The sequence below is a fragment of the Tympanuchus pallidicinctus genome, unplaced genomic scaffold, assembly GCF_026119805.1.
Source record: "Tympanuchus pallidicinctus isolate F22 unplaced genomic scaffold, pur_lepc_1.0 scaffold4, whole genome shotgun sequence".
NCBI classification, from domain to species: domain Eukaryota; kingdom Metazoa; phylum Chordata; class Aves; order Galliformes; family Phasianidae; genus Tympanuchus; species Tympanuchus pallidicinctus.
In genome coordinates, this window is record NW_026294758.1 from 49,769,877 (window position 1) to 49,786,170 (window position 16,294).

Genomic DNA, 16,294 nt, shown 5'->3' on the forward strand with positions numbered 1-16,294 from the left:
ACAGGCTCCCTCAGGATGTGCTCATGGCACCAAGCTTGTAGGAGTTCAAGCATTTGGACAGTGCTCTCAGACATGGGCTCTGATTTTTGGGTGGTCCTGTATCAACTCAGAATATTCTATGGTTCTAAGTACACGTTGTCTCCCATGGTATCCAGATACTGCCAGAAACAGAACCTAAACTTGGTGATGAAAGAGATTTGTCATTTATTTAACCACTCATTTTAATTCTTAGTCATGCCTTATGTACTTTTTCAGTCTTAGGGGTGAATCATATTCAAATATACAGTTTCTAACAAGTACTGATACTTTAAAATTCATGGGCCATTATTAGAAGCACAGGACAGACCGCCCTGTTGCACATGTGTTATCCACTGAGGGAGCTGGCACTTTATTCCATGCCACACCTGTGCATAAATTTAAAGGTTTGAATAAACCGTATATTTTCCTCTCTGGCACTGTATTTCCTTTATGATTCACACATGTGATAGGCCAGGCTATCATTGCAGACTACTGCCTCTTGTACTATGGAGGGAAGTAAATTTTGCATGTCTTGCAGAGGTGTGAAGGCTTAAGGTCTCACTATACATACTGGATGTCCAGTAGGAGAAGTCTTCCACGTTCAGTACCAAGCAAGTGGAATTTGAATCCATGATAGGATAAAAGCCCTCCGAAAAGGGAACAGATGGCCCTCATGAGACCAATGAGTCGGTATGTTGATGCCCAGTTCTACAGTAAGCAGCCCAGACCTCTGTACACTGAGAATCCAAAGAGTTCCTGTCCAGCATAAAGCTCACCATGAGCATGGCAATTGATGCAACCTTGTCCTGTTTGAGATGGCATTTTTCTTCCAAGATCTTTTGTATTTTTTAATTCCTGTGTCAAGTGTGCCCCAGCCAAGACTGACTACAGACAAACAGGGAAAATGAGCAGGATTAGGGCCTGTCAGCCACACACTGCTGTTCTGGGCTGATAAATGCCTCAAAGCCTGCAGTTAACAAGGGACAGCTACAGGAAGTTTGATACAAGTAAGATCAGAAAATTTCAGAAATCTTAATTGCTGCAGAAAACAGTTCTTTCTGAGTCTGCTTTACCTTTCTCTACCTATGCTAAGTAAACACAACTTGTACTTTCAGCACCATGTTGCACAGGCTGGTGGTGGCACCTGGAGCATCAAGCCCATCCCTGCTCTGTGCCACAGCCCGTGGGCATCTCCTCCTTCCCTTCCTTCTTTGGAGCTCTGTGTAAACAAAAGGATGGGACAGTAGACAATGAAAAGCAAGGAGGGAAGGTCTTGTTCCTTTGCTCTAAAGCAATGGACTGGACAAAAGTCCCATTACACAGAAAAGCAGGTCAGCACGTAGCAGACATGAAGAACTGAACTACCAGGGTGTGCACAAATGCCCCTGCAAAATGCTATAATAGATTTGGACATTAAGCTACATCTGAGGGCCAGAGAGGTACTAAGACAAGGTGGAAAAATCAATAGCATAAATAAATAAATAAATGTGTGTGTATATATATATATATATATATATATATATATATAAAAGATGTAAATGAGCTTAAGAGATCAAAGGGCTTGGCTCTATGTGTATATTATAACGACTGGAATGTTTTATACACAGCCAGCATTTTTTCCTGGCAAATAATTATGAAGGATTCGAGATGCTTAATACTGCTTCCAAGTCATATCAGGCAGTAGCCTGAACTGTGCAGCAAGCACCATCAAACTTGCATTTCCCGTTCCTAAATGTTTTGAGGCTCTTGGGAGGTTTAACTGCTGAACTTTGAGATACTGATCATAGTAACAGCAGCAGCATAGAACAAAGGGAAGGGAAGTGCAAGTGAAGCAGAAGCTTAAACCAAAGCAGTAAACTACATGTTATTGACCTCTTTTTATTAAGAATACTTGAGAAGGACATTGTAATGGATTCAAAACATTGGGGGGGGGACAGAAGGAAGAGACAACACTTAAAAGAAATGATCCATGGAGAGAAAATCTCTAATAATTTATTGACCTTCAGTTTCACATTGTGAAAAAAAAAAACGCAAGTTTTACAAAACCTTAAAATGTAGTAGCAAACAAAAAGACACACCATAGACATTTTTCTTTTTCATTTGTACAGTTTCCTTTTAGTATATGAACCACACCTCTTCAACAGCCAGGAAAGAGAATATTATTCTGCTCGAATCACTCTTATTCAGACAGGTGTCAGACCTAGAAAAAAGGGGCTGCACATTTATACCATGAGAGGAAGGCTGTTCTTTGTTAAATGTTTCTACAGCAACCAGCCCGCAGAATAAGAGGAACCTTCTCGTCTTTTGCCAAGGGTTTTGTGTGCACTCTGCTGTGAACCGCCTTCACTTCAAAGCACAGGCTGTGCACAGGACTGGAATGGCCAAGCATGCCACTGGGATTCCCACAAAAGCTTCAAGAGCCCAGTGCCTTCCCTCCAGAGCCTGAAGCCCAGCCCAACTCCCGCTTCCTCCAGCCTACCCACAGGAGTTAATACAAAGGGCAGGAAAGCAGACCTTGGAAACAGCTGCAGAAGCTTATCCTACTTTTGGAAGCCACAAAGTGCCACAGAACAGATTTGTGCCATAAGCTGAGCAGCAAGGTGCAGAGAGGCTTCGCACCTGAACTCTCATCAGTTTGACAGGGAAAACAAACCTGGGATGCCCTGATTCAAGGGAGGGGCCCTGGATCCTCACCTCCCCATGCCTTGCACCACCAGTAGCACCTGGCAGAGGACATGCAAAACACAGGTGTCCAACATGAGAGCTTGTTTGGTGCCCACAACCCCTGAGATGCACAGCACCAGAGGCTCAAGCCGGCAGCAGGGCATCCTGTGCATGCAAAGGGATGCAGAGAGGAGATGTATCCTACCTAAGATGTTTTTCTATTGCTCAAAGCCACCTAGTAGAAAGGAGCTGATGTGGGCAGAGGGAATGCTGTGGGTTTAAACACTTTGTTAATCTATCATTTCAATAAATCAGTTAAACTAGAATAACTGCAACTGTTTGTACCTAGCTGGGCCTCACCCTTAAAATAAGCTGCTAATGCCTTTGCTAATCAATGTTGTCTGAGTATTCACAGAACTCCAAGTATTCTATTTCTGAAATGTAAAGGTCTACTCCAAACAGCAAGTCAAACATAAGGCAGCACAGAGAAACTTCCAGTGACCAGTGTAAATACTTTCAGATGACACGGCTTTCACAACTACAGCTACACCACTGTCACACAGAAAGGCAAGCATCACCAATGTGACTATTTTTGTTTTGCATGCACGCATGCAGCTTGAGTTTACTTATACTGCAGCACACACCAACCATGTTACTGAATGTGCCAGTCAAATTGGGCTCCAAAAACATTTAGGGAAAAACACAATACTATACATGCTTTGTAATAGAATCTGGCAAAGAAAGCACCTGTGAAAAATAAGCTTCTGAAATCCAGAAAGAAAAGAGTAGCTTCGTATCTGTCTCAAGACCAGACGGATAAGAAACAAATTTCTTTAAAAAAATTAAAAGACTGGGTTCTCAGGTCTGTATCAGACACTCTGAGCAACCAAGTGTTTATATACATACCTGGCAATGGAAGAGAAAAGGCAGAACAGTCTGAGGGTTATTTTTAGGACTAGGAGCTTTGAAATTAGTTTTCTATCCCCATGAGAATTTGCTAGAGCACTTGGGTCTTTGATTCTTGCCCACTCAGATGATCATCTGAAATCCAGATGGATGAGGCAATCCGGTCAGTGCAAAATTGCTGCTCTTGCATTTAAGACTTCATCTCTAACATACCTTGAGGTTTTTTGCTTTTATTCCTGAATCAGCCGCACTCCATTCACTGGGGTCAATGTGGCTGAATTGTAGGTATCCCCTTCTCCTATCCAATAAATAAATAAATAACTTTGGACAGTGACTTCATCTGGGCTTGGTATCCAGAAGCTATTCCACAGTATTTGCATTGCAATCAGGGAGCTGCACAAAGAGAGAGCTGCACATGGTTTTGGCTATTTCCAGATAAGAAATTGAAAGGCATGACCAGCAAATGAAATGTAGCAAGGACACCATCTACAAGATGCACCACACGCAACCTGGGAAGTTGGTGGCCTGAGAAAGTGACTTCCATGGCTTCTTCCTTTAGTAAGTGTGTAATTTAAGATTTTCCTCTTTTTAATCCTTCCATTTCTGACAGAGAAGCCACCCCTCCCACCGTCACCCAACAGTTTTCTTTCTTTGTGCAGCAGAGCAAGTCAGCAATCACAAAATGTGCAAAACATACAACGATTCACACAAGCCCTTACAACATGAAGACAATTGCAGGCATTGTTTCAGCATGCAAGCACAGAACAATAAATAACTGTATCTACAACAAATAACGTAACAAGAATAGGACAGTCTGGATTACTTATAAATACAGGGAGGAAAGGGAACAAGAAGCATTTGGGGCTGCCACTTTTGCTCCCCACTGTTGCAAGAAGATTTTGCCACTGTGCTCTTCTTCCTCCAGCAGGAGACCATTCACTGCAAGGTCCAGATGCTGTAGGTACTGCCCACAGACAAGCACCTCTGGCATGCAGAGTTCTCCAGAAGCACAGCTCCTTTCATCCTGCTGCTTCTGACCCAGCCTGCTATCCTGCAGCTGGTGCTGACACTTCAAGTCATCACAAAGGGTAGTGACAACCATTTCAAATTTCTCATACAAACAGCAGAGTCCTCAAAAATTGAGAGCTGTGTGCTGCACTGCTCAGAGAAGCCTTGTCTCTTCTTTCTCTTTTGAAGGACTGATTAATATCGGCATTGATCCGCAATTAATAGCGCAAGGACTAGATCATAGGTTCACTCATTTGTATTTAAGCCATGTGCTGAAGTCCAGAAGACAGTTTTTTCCTCCCATTCCTTCATCTCTAATTTAGATAATTTACAAGGTGCAGATGATTTTCTTCAAATGCAAGAGATGCTGAATTATTTTTCTTCATTAAAACCACTTATCCAGATCTGAGGTTCCAATTCTCTTCTCCAAACAGTGGAGTAAACTAAAAGCAGTGGGAAGGAAAAAAAAAAGAGAAAGAGAAAAGGCTTAAAAGGCTTTGCAGAGACAAGGTACCATACGGTTTTTGTTAGATGTCAAAGAAAATCTAACAGCTAGGCTTACGACACAATCCAGTTGATGCACTTTCCCACCCCCTGCCACCTTACAGTTTCAACTACTGATAAATAAACAGGCCATGAACATAATTACTTAGGGCCAGATTTGCCTTCCTACTCCTCCTCAATAAACCATTCCACTCAGCCACAGAATGGGGTCAGCTAAATTTTCAGTTATAAATCCAATCATTTGAAACCTCAAACTGGCCAAACACAGCTTAACATGATGGGCTCTGCATTTGGCATACCTTAACATTTCTCTGCTCCCCCTGCATGCCCATGGATTTCTTTTCAGTGAAGTTTGTGCAACTTCTCTCCCACAGAAGCCCAACTGAACAGTTCCTTCTGTTCCTGGGCCACAGCAAACCTGGCAGGAGTAATGCAAACGGGGAGGTGAAGGCGTTTCACCCCAATGCTTCCATTCACTATGAAGAATTCTCAATTGAATTTATTCACGGTATAGAAAAGGACATATTAATCCCCTTACTTAAAACATCTCTGCTATTCATTAGAGCAGAAACCTGCTTCATTCCTTTTCCACACAGCAGTGCACCATGCATCAATAATTCCATCCTGGAGTCTTTTATAAAAACTGATTATTCAAAAAATTCAGCCTTTGGATCCTGAGATTGTGCTCTCTATTTTCACTTTGAAGCTGCATTAAAATGCTAACTCCCAGATCATCATCAGCGTGTTAGCAGTCATTTCTGACAGCACTGCTAGCGTTTCCAGAGTCAAACCCAAATCATTACAATGCCAAAGAGCTGCAGTGAACTGAGTTGGCTTGAAGGTAACATGTATTTCTCAAGCTGTAACGTCTAAGTACAACAGGGAGCACGCAATGGAAACGCAGTAGCCCACATAACAGCCCAAAGAACTGTGCCTTTTTTTGCAACTGTGGGCTTCAAACAGGCTATCTTCATTACATCCAAAAAGCTTCTGCTCTTTGTGTTGATTAGTGTTTTCTAGACATTCCTCGGGGCAGCATGTCATTCTTCCCATTGAAGAACACATAAATTAGATCTGAAGCCAAAACAATATCCCCGTTACAGGAATGAACTTTTAAAAAAAAAAAAAAAAAAAAGTATATAAATGATTCAAAATCAGAGAGAAAAATATATATATATTTCTAACCTACTCAAAAGGCCCAAGTTGGAGAAAAGGGACAAAGCAGCCTGAAGTCTTCCTAGAAGCTGTCAGGCTGGGGCCACACAGCGCCATGAAAACAGAGGGTAATCAGAAGTAATTTCCTTTTTGTCCCTCCCACCCACTGACAAAGCAGCAGGAGTCAGTGGGAAAAAAAACGCACTTGCTGGATGAGCACACAAAAATCAGAGAGACTTTCAGTCTGTGGCTGTGTTCATCCAGTTATCTTGTGTGTCAGTGCAGCTAAAGTAATGCCTTTAACAAGACACAGCAAAGCAAATGAAAGCTTTTGCACCTCTATATTCTGAGGATGACCTTTCAAAATAAAACATGCTGTCTCAGGCGCTGCAAACGTTAGAACAATTAAGTCAGTCTCAGAAGAATAAGTCAATATTTTTCTTGGCACAAACCTCAGTCCAGGCATTCAATACTACTGTTCTGGTAACAGTGAGAAGCACTGAAAGTGAGTAATAATAGAAATTGACCGAAGATATAAAGATGTTTCACCAGTGAGGGGGAAAGCCATGTCGCAGAAACGAAGTTTCCCTCCTGCTCTCCAGCAGGGTCTCCAACAGCAGGACCCTGGGAGTCTTCAAACACAACGTTCTTTCTGGAGAACCCACCTTAGTCTGGACTTCTGGGGAACTAAGTCGCAAATGCAAAGCTCATGTCATTACTTCAGCTCCATTTATTTCCCGGGTTCCTTCCAGCCTTCCTGCCTTCATGGTTACATTACACACACAGTTCAAATCCAAAAAAGAAGTTGCCACTCCTGGGGCACGGATTATTTAGGATTAAGCAAACCACTATGTTCCTTCAGCTGGCTAATGGTGATTCTATCCTGATGTCTCAGGGGGAGAAAGAGCAACACAGCACTAACGGGAGTCTGCCAGATCTGTTGCAAAACAGACAGAGTGACAGTTCTGGAAAACATCAGCAACTTGCTTTATGTGATGTAACTCTTGGAAAGATAAAAACCAGGAAAAGCTAGAAATGGTTGAAACATGTAGTAGTCTAGAACAACAACAAAAAAACAGTTTGGGAAAATATTGGCAGTGATTTCATTTTTTAATGAATGTTTGCTCCCCTCCTTTTAAAAACTGGAAGGTCACAACATCCCAACAGGGAGGCCAAACTGAGACTTGCTTGGGAGAAGATACAATGCTGAAGTTGCATCTGTAAGAGCTTGGCCCATTATGTGTAATTACATTGCTTTGGAACAGTAAGTGCTATAGACAGGTAATTATTTCAGCCAGCAATATTAATTATATGTCTTCCTGACACTCTATGCAGACCAACATATATATCCGTGATTATTTAGAAAAAAAATCTGTATTTCAAAGTGTATTAATGGGAGAAATTCAACTTTAGTCCAGGTAGGTGCAACCTTGCTGTCTAGGTGAGACAGCAAATTTCATGTGAAGTCCTTGTAAAACACTTCTCACAGACATAAGACATCAAGTTTCCCAAAAGAGGAAAGCATGCAGCCTGCACACAGAAGTGCAAGTGAACTCACTATCATGCTTCAGATCAGAATTTACAGCCCCTACTACTGATGTACACAGTGACCAATACAGTCAGGAGAACAGCTCTGGTCCCTCATCTAGCATGCATTTAGCATATAAAAGCAGAGCAGGGTTCAGTTTCAAAAATATCATCTGCATTGCCCCACAAGGACAGGGCCCAGAAAAATAATATTTTCCAACATCTAAATCACGCAGCAAGAAGTCCTGTGAGGAGAACTGGATGCAGGGAACATAGCAAACCACCTGAAGCATCTGTTTTGTCACAGGTTGGTTTCTGGCCAGCCGCACGTACCTTATCACTCCAATTGCATCACTGGACTGCACATACTTACCCCCTCAGAGCAAAGATTGGAAGCTGTGTGAAAAGCATTATTATGGTGGAACTCAAAGGTTCTGTTTCTTACCTGATAATTTCCAGTTGCAACACACACAATTATGAGGGGAGGTGCTTCCACGTGCTGACGAACGCCGTGGGAATCAGCGAGTAGGGCACGGTCGTTATGCTGTTCCATACGTCCAAAGTGGGATCGTAGCAGTCCAGCGTTTTGCATCTCTGAATGCCAAAGTAGCCTCCAACAACATACAGCTTGTTTCCTGATGCCACTGCATGGCAGCTCATCCGCTTGGCTGTCACATCTCCCACCTTAGTCCACTGATACGTCTCACTGTTGAATTTGTAAGCAGAGCACGCAGAGAATTCCGTATCTCCACCCATAATAAAAATCTGGTTACCCAGGACAGCTGCAGCAGTGTAGCGCCAGGGCTGAGGGCAGGTGGCCGGTACCGTCCATCTGTTCTCACACTGATCGTAGCACTGAACTTTGGGCAGCTTGTCGTGACTGACGCTGGTCCCTCCGAAAGCAAACAGCTTCAGCTTAGCGCTGACCACAGCCGCATTGCTTACTCCCTCTCGCAGCGGGGCAACCATGGTCCATTTGTTGGTCACAGGATCGTACTGCTCTACTTGCTTTAAGGATACTGAAGGGGAAGCCGGAAGGCATCCAGTTGCTGCAGTGTGTCCTCCTACCACATACAGACAGTGCTTCAGCTCAGCAGAGCCATGGCCAAAACGAGCCACCAGCATGGGAGCAGCCTTTGACCACTCCTCATGAAGGGTGTCATACACCCACACATCCTTGGAGACTCCGTTTTCTGACCCTCGTCCCCCAGTGATATACACTTTGCAGCCTATGGCACAAGCACTGAACTCTTTCCGCGGACTCGGTATGTCAGCCTTCGGAATGATCTCCTTTGCCTTTTGGTCCACCAGGTACAGCTTGTCACACATGAAAGTCTGGCCACCTAGAAGAAAAAGCGAATGGCCAGTTTTGCGGGGTCTGGCACACAAACTAGTGACCACTCCATCATTCTGTAGGATTTTTAACTTGCATCGTATTGATTCTTCTACTATCTCTTTGCTTTTCCTTTGCTTGGTGATAAGTTCTTCCATTGCCACGTTCTCCATCAGGTATATGGCTGGCAAGAGGGCTAGCCTCACTGTCTGAAGTAGCTCGGGCAGGTAACAGTGACGCTTACTCAGGTCATAGTTGACCCAGTTCATAGCTGATTCATACACGAGCCTCTCATCTTCGGTTTCTAATTCTTCACTGGAAAGGAGCTGCACTACCATGTCTTTTGGCAGTTGCAGGAAGTCTTCACTTTTACTGATACTCTGGAAGTTGCTAAGGCACATCCTCCAAGAGAGCTCGTAAAGCTTGGTGCACTGGTGAGCATCTGACAGCAGCAGCATGCCAAGACAGTTGGTAGGATGAAGGTTTTTCTCCAGAAACTCTGCACAAGCATCCCTGATGTCCTGGAACTCCAGCATGTCACCAGCCTCCAGCAGCGACTCTGCATTCTCCTCATTAATGATAACCCTGGAGGAATACGCATAGTCCAGAAGCAGCTCCAAGACTTCTGGGTGAATGGAATTATGGAAGTTGACTTCGCTGTCTTGGCTCTCTTTCAGTCCTCCACTGAACATTGCTTCAAAATAGCGGCTGCAGGCAGCCAGGACAGCTCTGTGGCAGGGGAATGACCTGTTCCCAGCATGGAGAAGAACATCTGTAAAGAGACGCTGCTGACGCAGAAGGTTCAGGTGAGTCAGGACACTATCAGCATAGGATGACTTGTGGAATAAGTATATGTTTATGGAGCCAGTACTGGCCCTAGATTTGCGATTTTCATGCATGCTGACTGACATTTTCTTCCACACCTACAAAGAAAAAAAAAAATAATGAGATTAATAGGAGTTCAATTCATTTTCTTTTCACATAACAAGAAGTATATCTATTATTCACTATAAGATGGGGGGGGGAAAAAACAACAGCGTAATTTGTAGATGACTGGACAGAGAATTGCGTGTACCTCTGGCATGTGTTTATTTTTGTAAGATGAGTTTCATAAATTACATACTCTAAATTTGTTGCCCAAGAGCAGGTTTATCTTGGGAAACCTGATCTCCAACTTCCACAGCAATACAGTAGGCAAGTCATAGGAGAAAGAAAAGGAACCAGGGCTGATTTTCTCACCCTTCCCCAATCTAGACCAGCTGATTCATTACATATGTACATATGCACATGTTTGAAACATTCTCCTGTACTGAATCATAGCAGGAAGAGCTACCAGACAGAATGCCTAAGGAATGTCAAAAGCGGCATGATGAACAAAAAACTACTAATCCCATTAGGAAGCTTTGCTTTGTTACAACAATTCCATATGCAACAGCAGAGAATGAAAAGAGGAACCTTAAAAGGAAAACTTAACAAGGATCATAAGTTTAGACTTGCAAAATCTTTAAAAAATACTACAACTGAATTTCAGAAATTACATCTTGAACTCTGCCAGAGGCCGCCTGCTGCAGTGATACAGCACACACAATGGGCAGAGTCACAGAAAGATGTTTTCACTGCCAACTGAAGTCATCAAGGCATCACCATGCTGTGGCTACCTCGAGAGCCAGGTACTCAGAGCACAAGCCATCGACTGCTACTGACTGCTTTTGTGGAGGAGACAAAACAAGAGAAATATCCTATATTGTTCTATTCCTGGTAAACACAGCGCTTGACAGTTCTTATCAGGTGAATGTTCCTGTTATCTGCCATGATATGCAGGTCTACATATGATTACCGGAGCGAGATTCCAGGTTTAATTAAGAGTTGAGCCAAAACAGCACGGAGTGCACAGAAAGAGAGGAATACTGGGAGTTATATAGAGCTAATGGCTGAAAAACCACAGTGCAATGAATAGGTGAAGCATACAGAGCCCAGTGCAGCAATGGCTGTGACTTACTGTTATAACTTCACTTCTCACTCCAAACTGCAGAGGAAGAAAGAAGAGAACCAACCTTCCCTATTGCTATGATACTCTCTTACACAGAGTCCCTTTTACTGCACCTTCAAATAAGGAACAGGGCAAGAGCCTACCTGGGAGGCTCCCAGTGCTCAAAGTCAGAGCATGACCTGGGGCCACCTGCAGAGGTTTTTCATGTGGATGTACTTCCCTCTCTCACAGAGTTGAACATTTTCATATTCGTGAGCATGTTTAAGCAGTACACAACCGTGCAACTCTATTCCCACATTTCATGCTTCAAGCTGACACAAGAGCTTGAAGAGCCTAAAAAAAAAATCCTTTAACAATTGCATTTGTTTTTCTAGGTTCAGAGCCCTCAACAAAATCAAAACCATACATGATTCATTTGGGCAACAGACTTCACTTCAGAATACCCTATTTACACATAATGGAAGATACACTCATTCTGCCACATGTGCAGCACAACCAGTACCATTCTACTTGCTAAATAATATACAGAATAATCAATTTGTCACATACAACAGAAAGTTGTGACACACGCCTTTCACTTCAGTTGCAAGGGGAAAAAAAAAAAAAAAACACAAAAAAAACAACCCTCAAACCAACACCAATTAGGAAACAAAAAGGCAAACCTTACTGCAAAACTACCATAACCCACTTCCTTTAATATGGAAAATTACTTCCCTAGTACAATTCAACTGGGATTGAAAAGAGCAAGCAGTACAACTCAGTGTAAAGTGTTCAGTCCAAAATCCTTCAAAACTCATAGGAATCCTGCCTCATCAGAGCCACAACCCAAGTACCTGACACACAAAAGTTTGGAAAGGTGTTTTAAAACTCTGGTCCCATGACCAACCTACAAAATGCATTGATACCAAGCACCTAGATATAGAACAGCTTCAGAAGGCAAGTACATCTTCTCAACACAAATCCTTTCATAAGAAAAATGAAATTACCTTTATAACAATTCTATTAACTAGTGAAGAGAATGGTGTCTGACTTAGTTGCCATTCAAGGATCTTCAACACTAATCTCAGGCTAAAATAACCCACAGTCTTAATCTACAGGCAAAAAGACCGTACTGACCACATACTCTCTCAGGCTGAAGCCTGCTGGAAATGAAGGATTACAGAAAGGGCCGTGGCTTAAAGTACATATATATACACAGACAATGGGGAGACAGGTGAGATGTGCTCTTTACCAACAAAAAATCCTCTGAAAGCTTTTAGAACTTTTCCAAGCATTTTACCTTTTTAATGCCATCACAATGCAGTGCACAGCATCAACTGGATCTCGGCTTTCCTCACAGTGAGGGAATAAACCTGCAAGGCTTCCTTTGCCAGACAGTGGGATGGGAGCAGAACACCCACTAGGAGACTGGAGAGCCACCAGGAACCAAGGATGGTGCTCAGTGTCCCTGCTCCCTGTCCCAGCCAAGGGAAGGTGCAGACAGACAGCCCTGGCATGTCAGGATCTCCACAGCAGGTCAAGGAGTACAGTTCTTCTCTTTTCCTCCCATACACTGGGGAAGCTCAGAGCATGCAGAAAACCTCTTACCATGCACACAGGGTTCAGTATTAGGGCAGATAAAGTTCACGTCAGAGGCTGCAAACATTCAGCATCTACAGTCCACTAAGAACCACTAGCAAAGATCACTTGGAATGAGACCACAACCACAACAAAACAGATGCAAACTTAAAAAACTCACCCAGCAACAATGCAGACATTGGGGGGTACAGAGCTACAAGCACATGTATAAGAGAGGAACAGATTGCTGCAAGCTGCCGAAGCCCAGCCACAGCCCCAATAGGGAGCACTGTTGTTTTAAAAAACAAAAACCAAAAAACAAAACAAAACAAAAAAACCTATCTGAAGCAGCTACAATGCAAGGCAGTCGCATTTCACCCCACCAAAGGAGAAGACTTGGTCCCTCACTGAGTAATGCCAATTCTAATGGGTGAGTAATCCCAGTTCTTATGGAGCACTTGCAGTGCTGGTCTTTAACTGTTCCGGTAACACTGTCTTTATCATCACAATGCCATCCACTGAGAAGAATTCAAAGTATGCCTGTTCACATTTAAGATAAGGTAACATATTTCCCCAAACAGAACAAAGATACGTATCTACACATTTCTTTTCCTCCTCCGTGGTTGCTGAGATGAGCTCACACATGGACGAGCCCTTAAGAGTAATTATCATAATTCACTAACGAGCACTGTTTCTGTGAACATGTCTTTTTGCAGCTTCTGACAATTAGCTCTGTCCAGAATCCTACAAGAATGTTAAATGGTATAAATGATATCTCTGATTCCTCCGTTTGGTGCTGGAAATTGTGCAAGCCTCAAATACTTCGACGGAGGTAATTTACAGTCAGTAAGCTAATGTTCATCTTGAATAAAATGAGTCAACTCCCTTTAGGCGACTTTTCCTTAGAAATAGTATTAGTAAGTAAAAAACAAGAAGTGGTCAGAAAATTACAGATACAGATTTTATCTAGGAACAGAGGTTCAACCAAGACTTTGATTTGTAATTACACCTCAACAGGCTGCTTGTCACAGCAGCCCTGTAGTAAACACGATTTTAAAACTGAACAACAGACTCCCTGCCCTATTTCTTTGCAGTTCTGCAGCATGCAGGTCACAGCCTAAATCAAATAAAGAATTAAGCATTTTCAAATTACCGACACAGCCACGATGTAGACTCATTTTCATATGAGTCTGTAATTACTTGGGGCTTGTTGAGTTTTAGTGCAGAATCAGTGAAACTGCTGGGGAAAAGGAAATCTGCCATACATCCCATTGATCTGACTGATACTGCTTTCAGCTGCTAACCCCGCGGCGATACTGTCGGTCTCGCTGAGCCGAGCCCTGATCCTGCCTGAACTCCTCTACCACAAGCTTAGCGGCTCCCCAGGACCTGCAGCGAGATGGAAAGCAGAGCACGCTGCTCCTGCGAGGAGTGCAACGCTGCTCACCACACGCAGACAAAGAAACTCAGCTCTAAATTCCCTATAGTTCATTCCACCGCGGTGCCTGAACAACCACCCCTCTGAAACAAAACTTCCCGGTTTTCTTCCCAAACTGATGCAGAAACAGCGCAAGAAGTCAAAGCGCATCTGTTTTTCTTTACAGAGCAACAACCACGTGGAAAAGTTTCTGCTCCAGAGCAGGCGGAGCAGCTCCGCAGCCAGCTCCGGCAGCAGAGCGGCGCCGGTCCTTCCCCCGTGGCTGTCACCGCCGAGGGATGCCCCGGCCGAGGCAGCCCGGCAGCCTCGCAGCAGCACCCGGCTCTCCGCAGGACAGTCGCGTACCGGAGGCACTCAATCCCAGCGCCGGCATCCGCCCGCTTCCCCGCTGCGGGCAGAAGGAAGGGACACAGCGATGCGGGGGGCGGCTGCGGTGCGGCGGACGCACAGCCTCCCCGTCCCACCCCGGCTACGCGCAGCCCCGCGCTGCCCTCCCGCTTCCCCCCGCGGCTCGCCGGGCACAGACTTACAGCGGCTGCTGCCAAACGGGCGTCCCTCGGCCTCCGCGCATGGGAGGGGAGAGGCGGCCGTGCGAAGAGGCGGCCGGCGGAGGTGGTGCCGGCTGCAGGAGGCGGGCCGCGGCGGGGAAGGAGGAGAGAAGAACGGGAGAAGGGGCGGCTGCTGCTGGCACCGCCGAGCCGCAACTCTGCCCCGTCGGCCGCGCGGGGATGGGTATATGGGCTGGGGGCGGGGAGGCTATGCAAAGCGGCTGGGTGACACCCGGGGGAGGGACGGGGAGGGAGCGGGCGGCTGGGCTGCTGTGCTGCTGCGCTGCTGCGCTGTCACAGGAGTTCGCGTTCCGGGGAAGGCACGGGATAGTCCAGCCCCGCTCCTCCAGGGCTGTGCGTGTGGCCGGGCTGCGGTCCCGAGGAGCGCAGGGCGCGCTGCGCTGTGCGGGCACAGGAATACCCGCGCGGGTGCGGGCAGGAGCCGGGATCCTGCTGCCGGCGCTGCCCCGCGGAGAATGCGTGGCCGTGCATCCCCGAGCGCTGGGGCCGCGGCGGAGCTGCTGCCGCTCGGTGGCTGCGTACTGCAGCGCGAGGCTGCGCCTAGCTTTAGTTACTTCCCAGTTAATGAAGTATGAGAAAAAAGCACGCGTGCAAAAGGCCGATGTGAAAAACAAACACACATAACATCGGTGTTTACATAATGGCGTTGTGCAGCTCTCGACCATTCTACACACTGCTGATGTACCGTTTGCTAATACTGCTTGCAGCAATGGCGTTAGTCTAAAGAGGCTTCAAGAAAGGTACGAACAATTTACCCCCACCAACTCACAGCTGCATGTAAAGTTTGCACAATTCATTTGTTCCTCATGAGGAAACATCACCGTTTCTTCTGTCAGGAAAAAAAGAAAATAAAAAAATACCCCTGTAAACAATTTACTAACATGCACATGGTTACGTGTGTTCCAGTGCTGCAGATAAACATGAGCTCAGTGTGTAGCAGGACACATCTGAAAACTCTGGAGAATCCAGGGATAACAGCAAACATGGTGACTCTGGTTAGACAAGGAGCAGGTGAAAGAGAAATCTTACCCATGTGTATGTTTACAATCGTTTATTTATGATATGAAATTCTGTAGATTGCAAGGTTAAAAATGCAAGGTTGCATATCTATATGTAACAAAGTGTATTTCAAAGCTATCTAGGTGTGAGAAGCTCTTGGAAATTGTGAATCACCTTATACAAGGGGTATTCATGGACAAAATGGCCTAACCCGGTGCTCATTTCAGCCAGGCAGTGCTAGTGGATTCTGGATTTATGACAGTTCATGACTGAATTTTCTAGCACCATGGGCTGTTTTTCCTTTCATCATATCATGTTTCATAAAATCTGATCCCGCTTTCTCCCATTTTACCTCCAACAAAACATTCAGAGATTTCAGCCAGATCCTGCCCTAGTAGAACAAATTGTATTATGGTGAATTCTGCATAGTCTGGTGTCATTAAGTCAGAAGTTGTCATCCCATACAATTAAAAACATAGGGTCACATAATTTCATACAGTGTCAGGTTTGTTCTCCTCCCTCCATGAAGGCAAATGATCACCAGGAGTGAGAAACAATATTAGATAGGCTGTAGTTCAGCAGCCACAGCTTTTATGTGAGTATTTTTTTGCTCCTAGTGGTGAGGA

General features: G+C 44.7%; 1 protein-coding gene across 1 annotated transcript; it reads right to left on the bottom strand.

Moving 5' to 3' along the window:
- Positions 1-1,981: 1,981 nt before the first annotated feature.
- On the bottom strand, positions 1,982-14,816 carry ENC1 (ectodermal-neural cortex 1). The gene is made up of 3 exons (XM_052700435.1): positions 14,631-14,816; positions 8,228-10,038; positions 1,982-5,039 (listed from the first exon to the last, which is right to left on the bottom strand). Exon 2 carries the CDS (start codon positions 10,024-10,026, stop codon positions 8,257-8,259), a length of 1,770 nt encoding a protein of 589 aa, XP_052556395.1. The 5' UTR covers positions 10,027-10,038; positions 14,631-14,816; the 3' UTR covers positions 1,982-5,039; positions 8,228-8,256.
- Between the last annotated feature and the right edge of the window lie 1,478 nt (positions 14,817-16,294).

What these genes read in the sequence shown, in the direction of transcription:
- ENC1 (XM_052700435.1), bottom strand. Translation starts at nt 10,026, where the DNA reads ATGTCAGTCAGCATGCATGAAAATCGCAAATCTAGGGCCAGTACTGGC.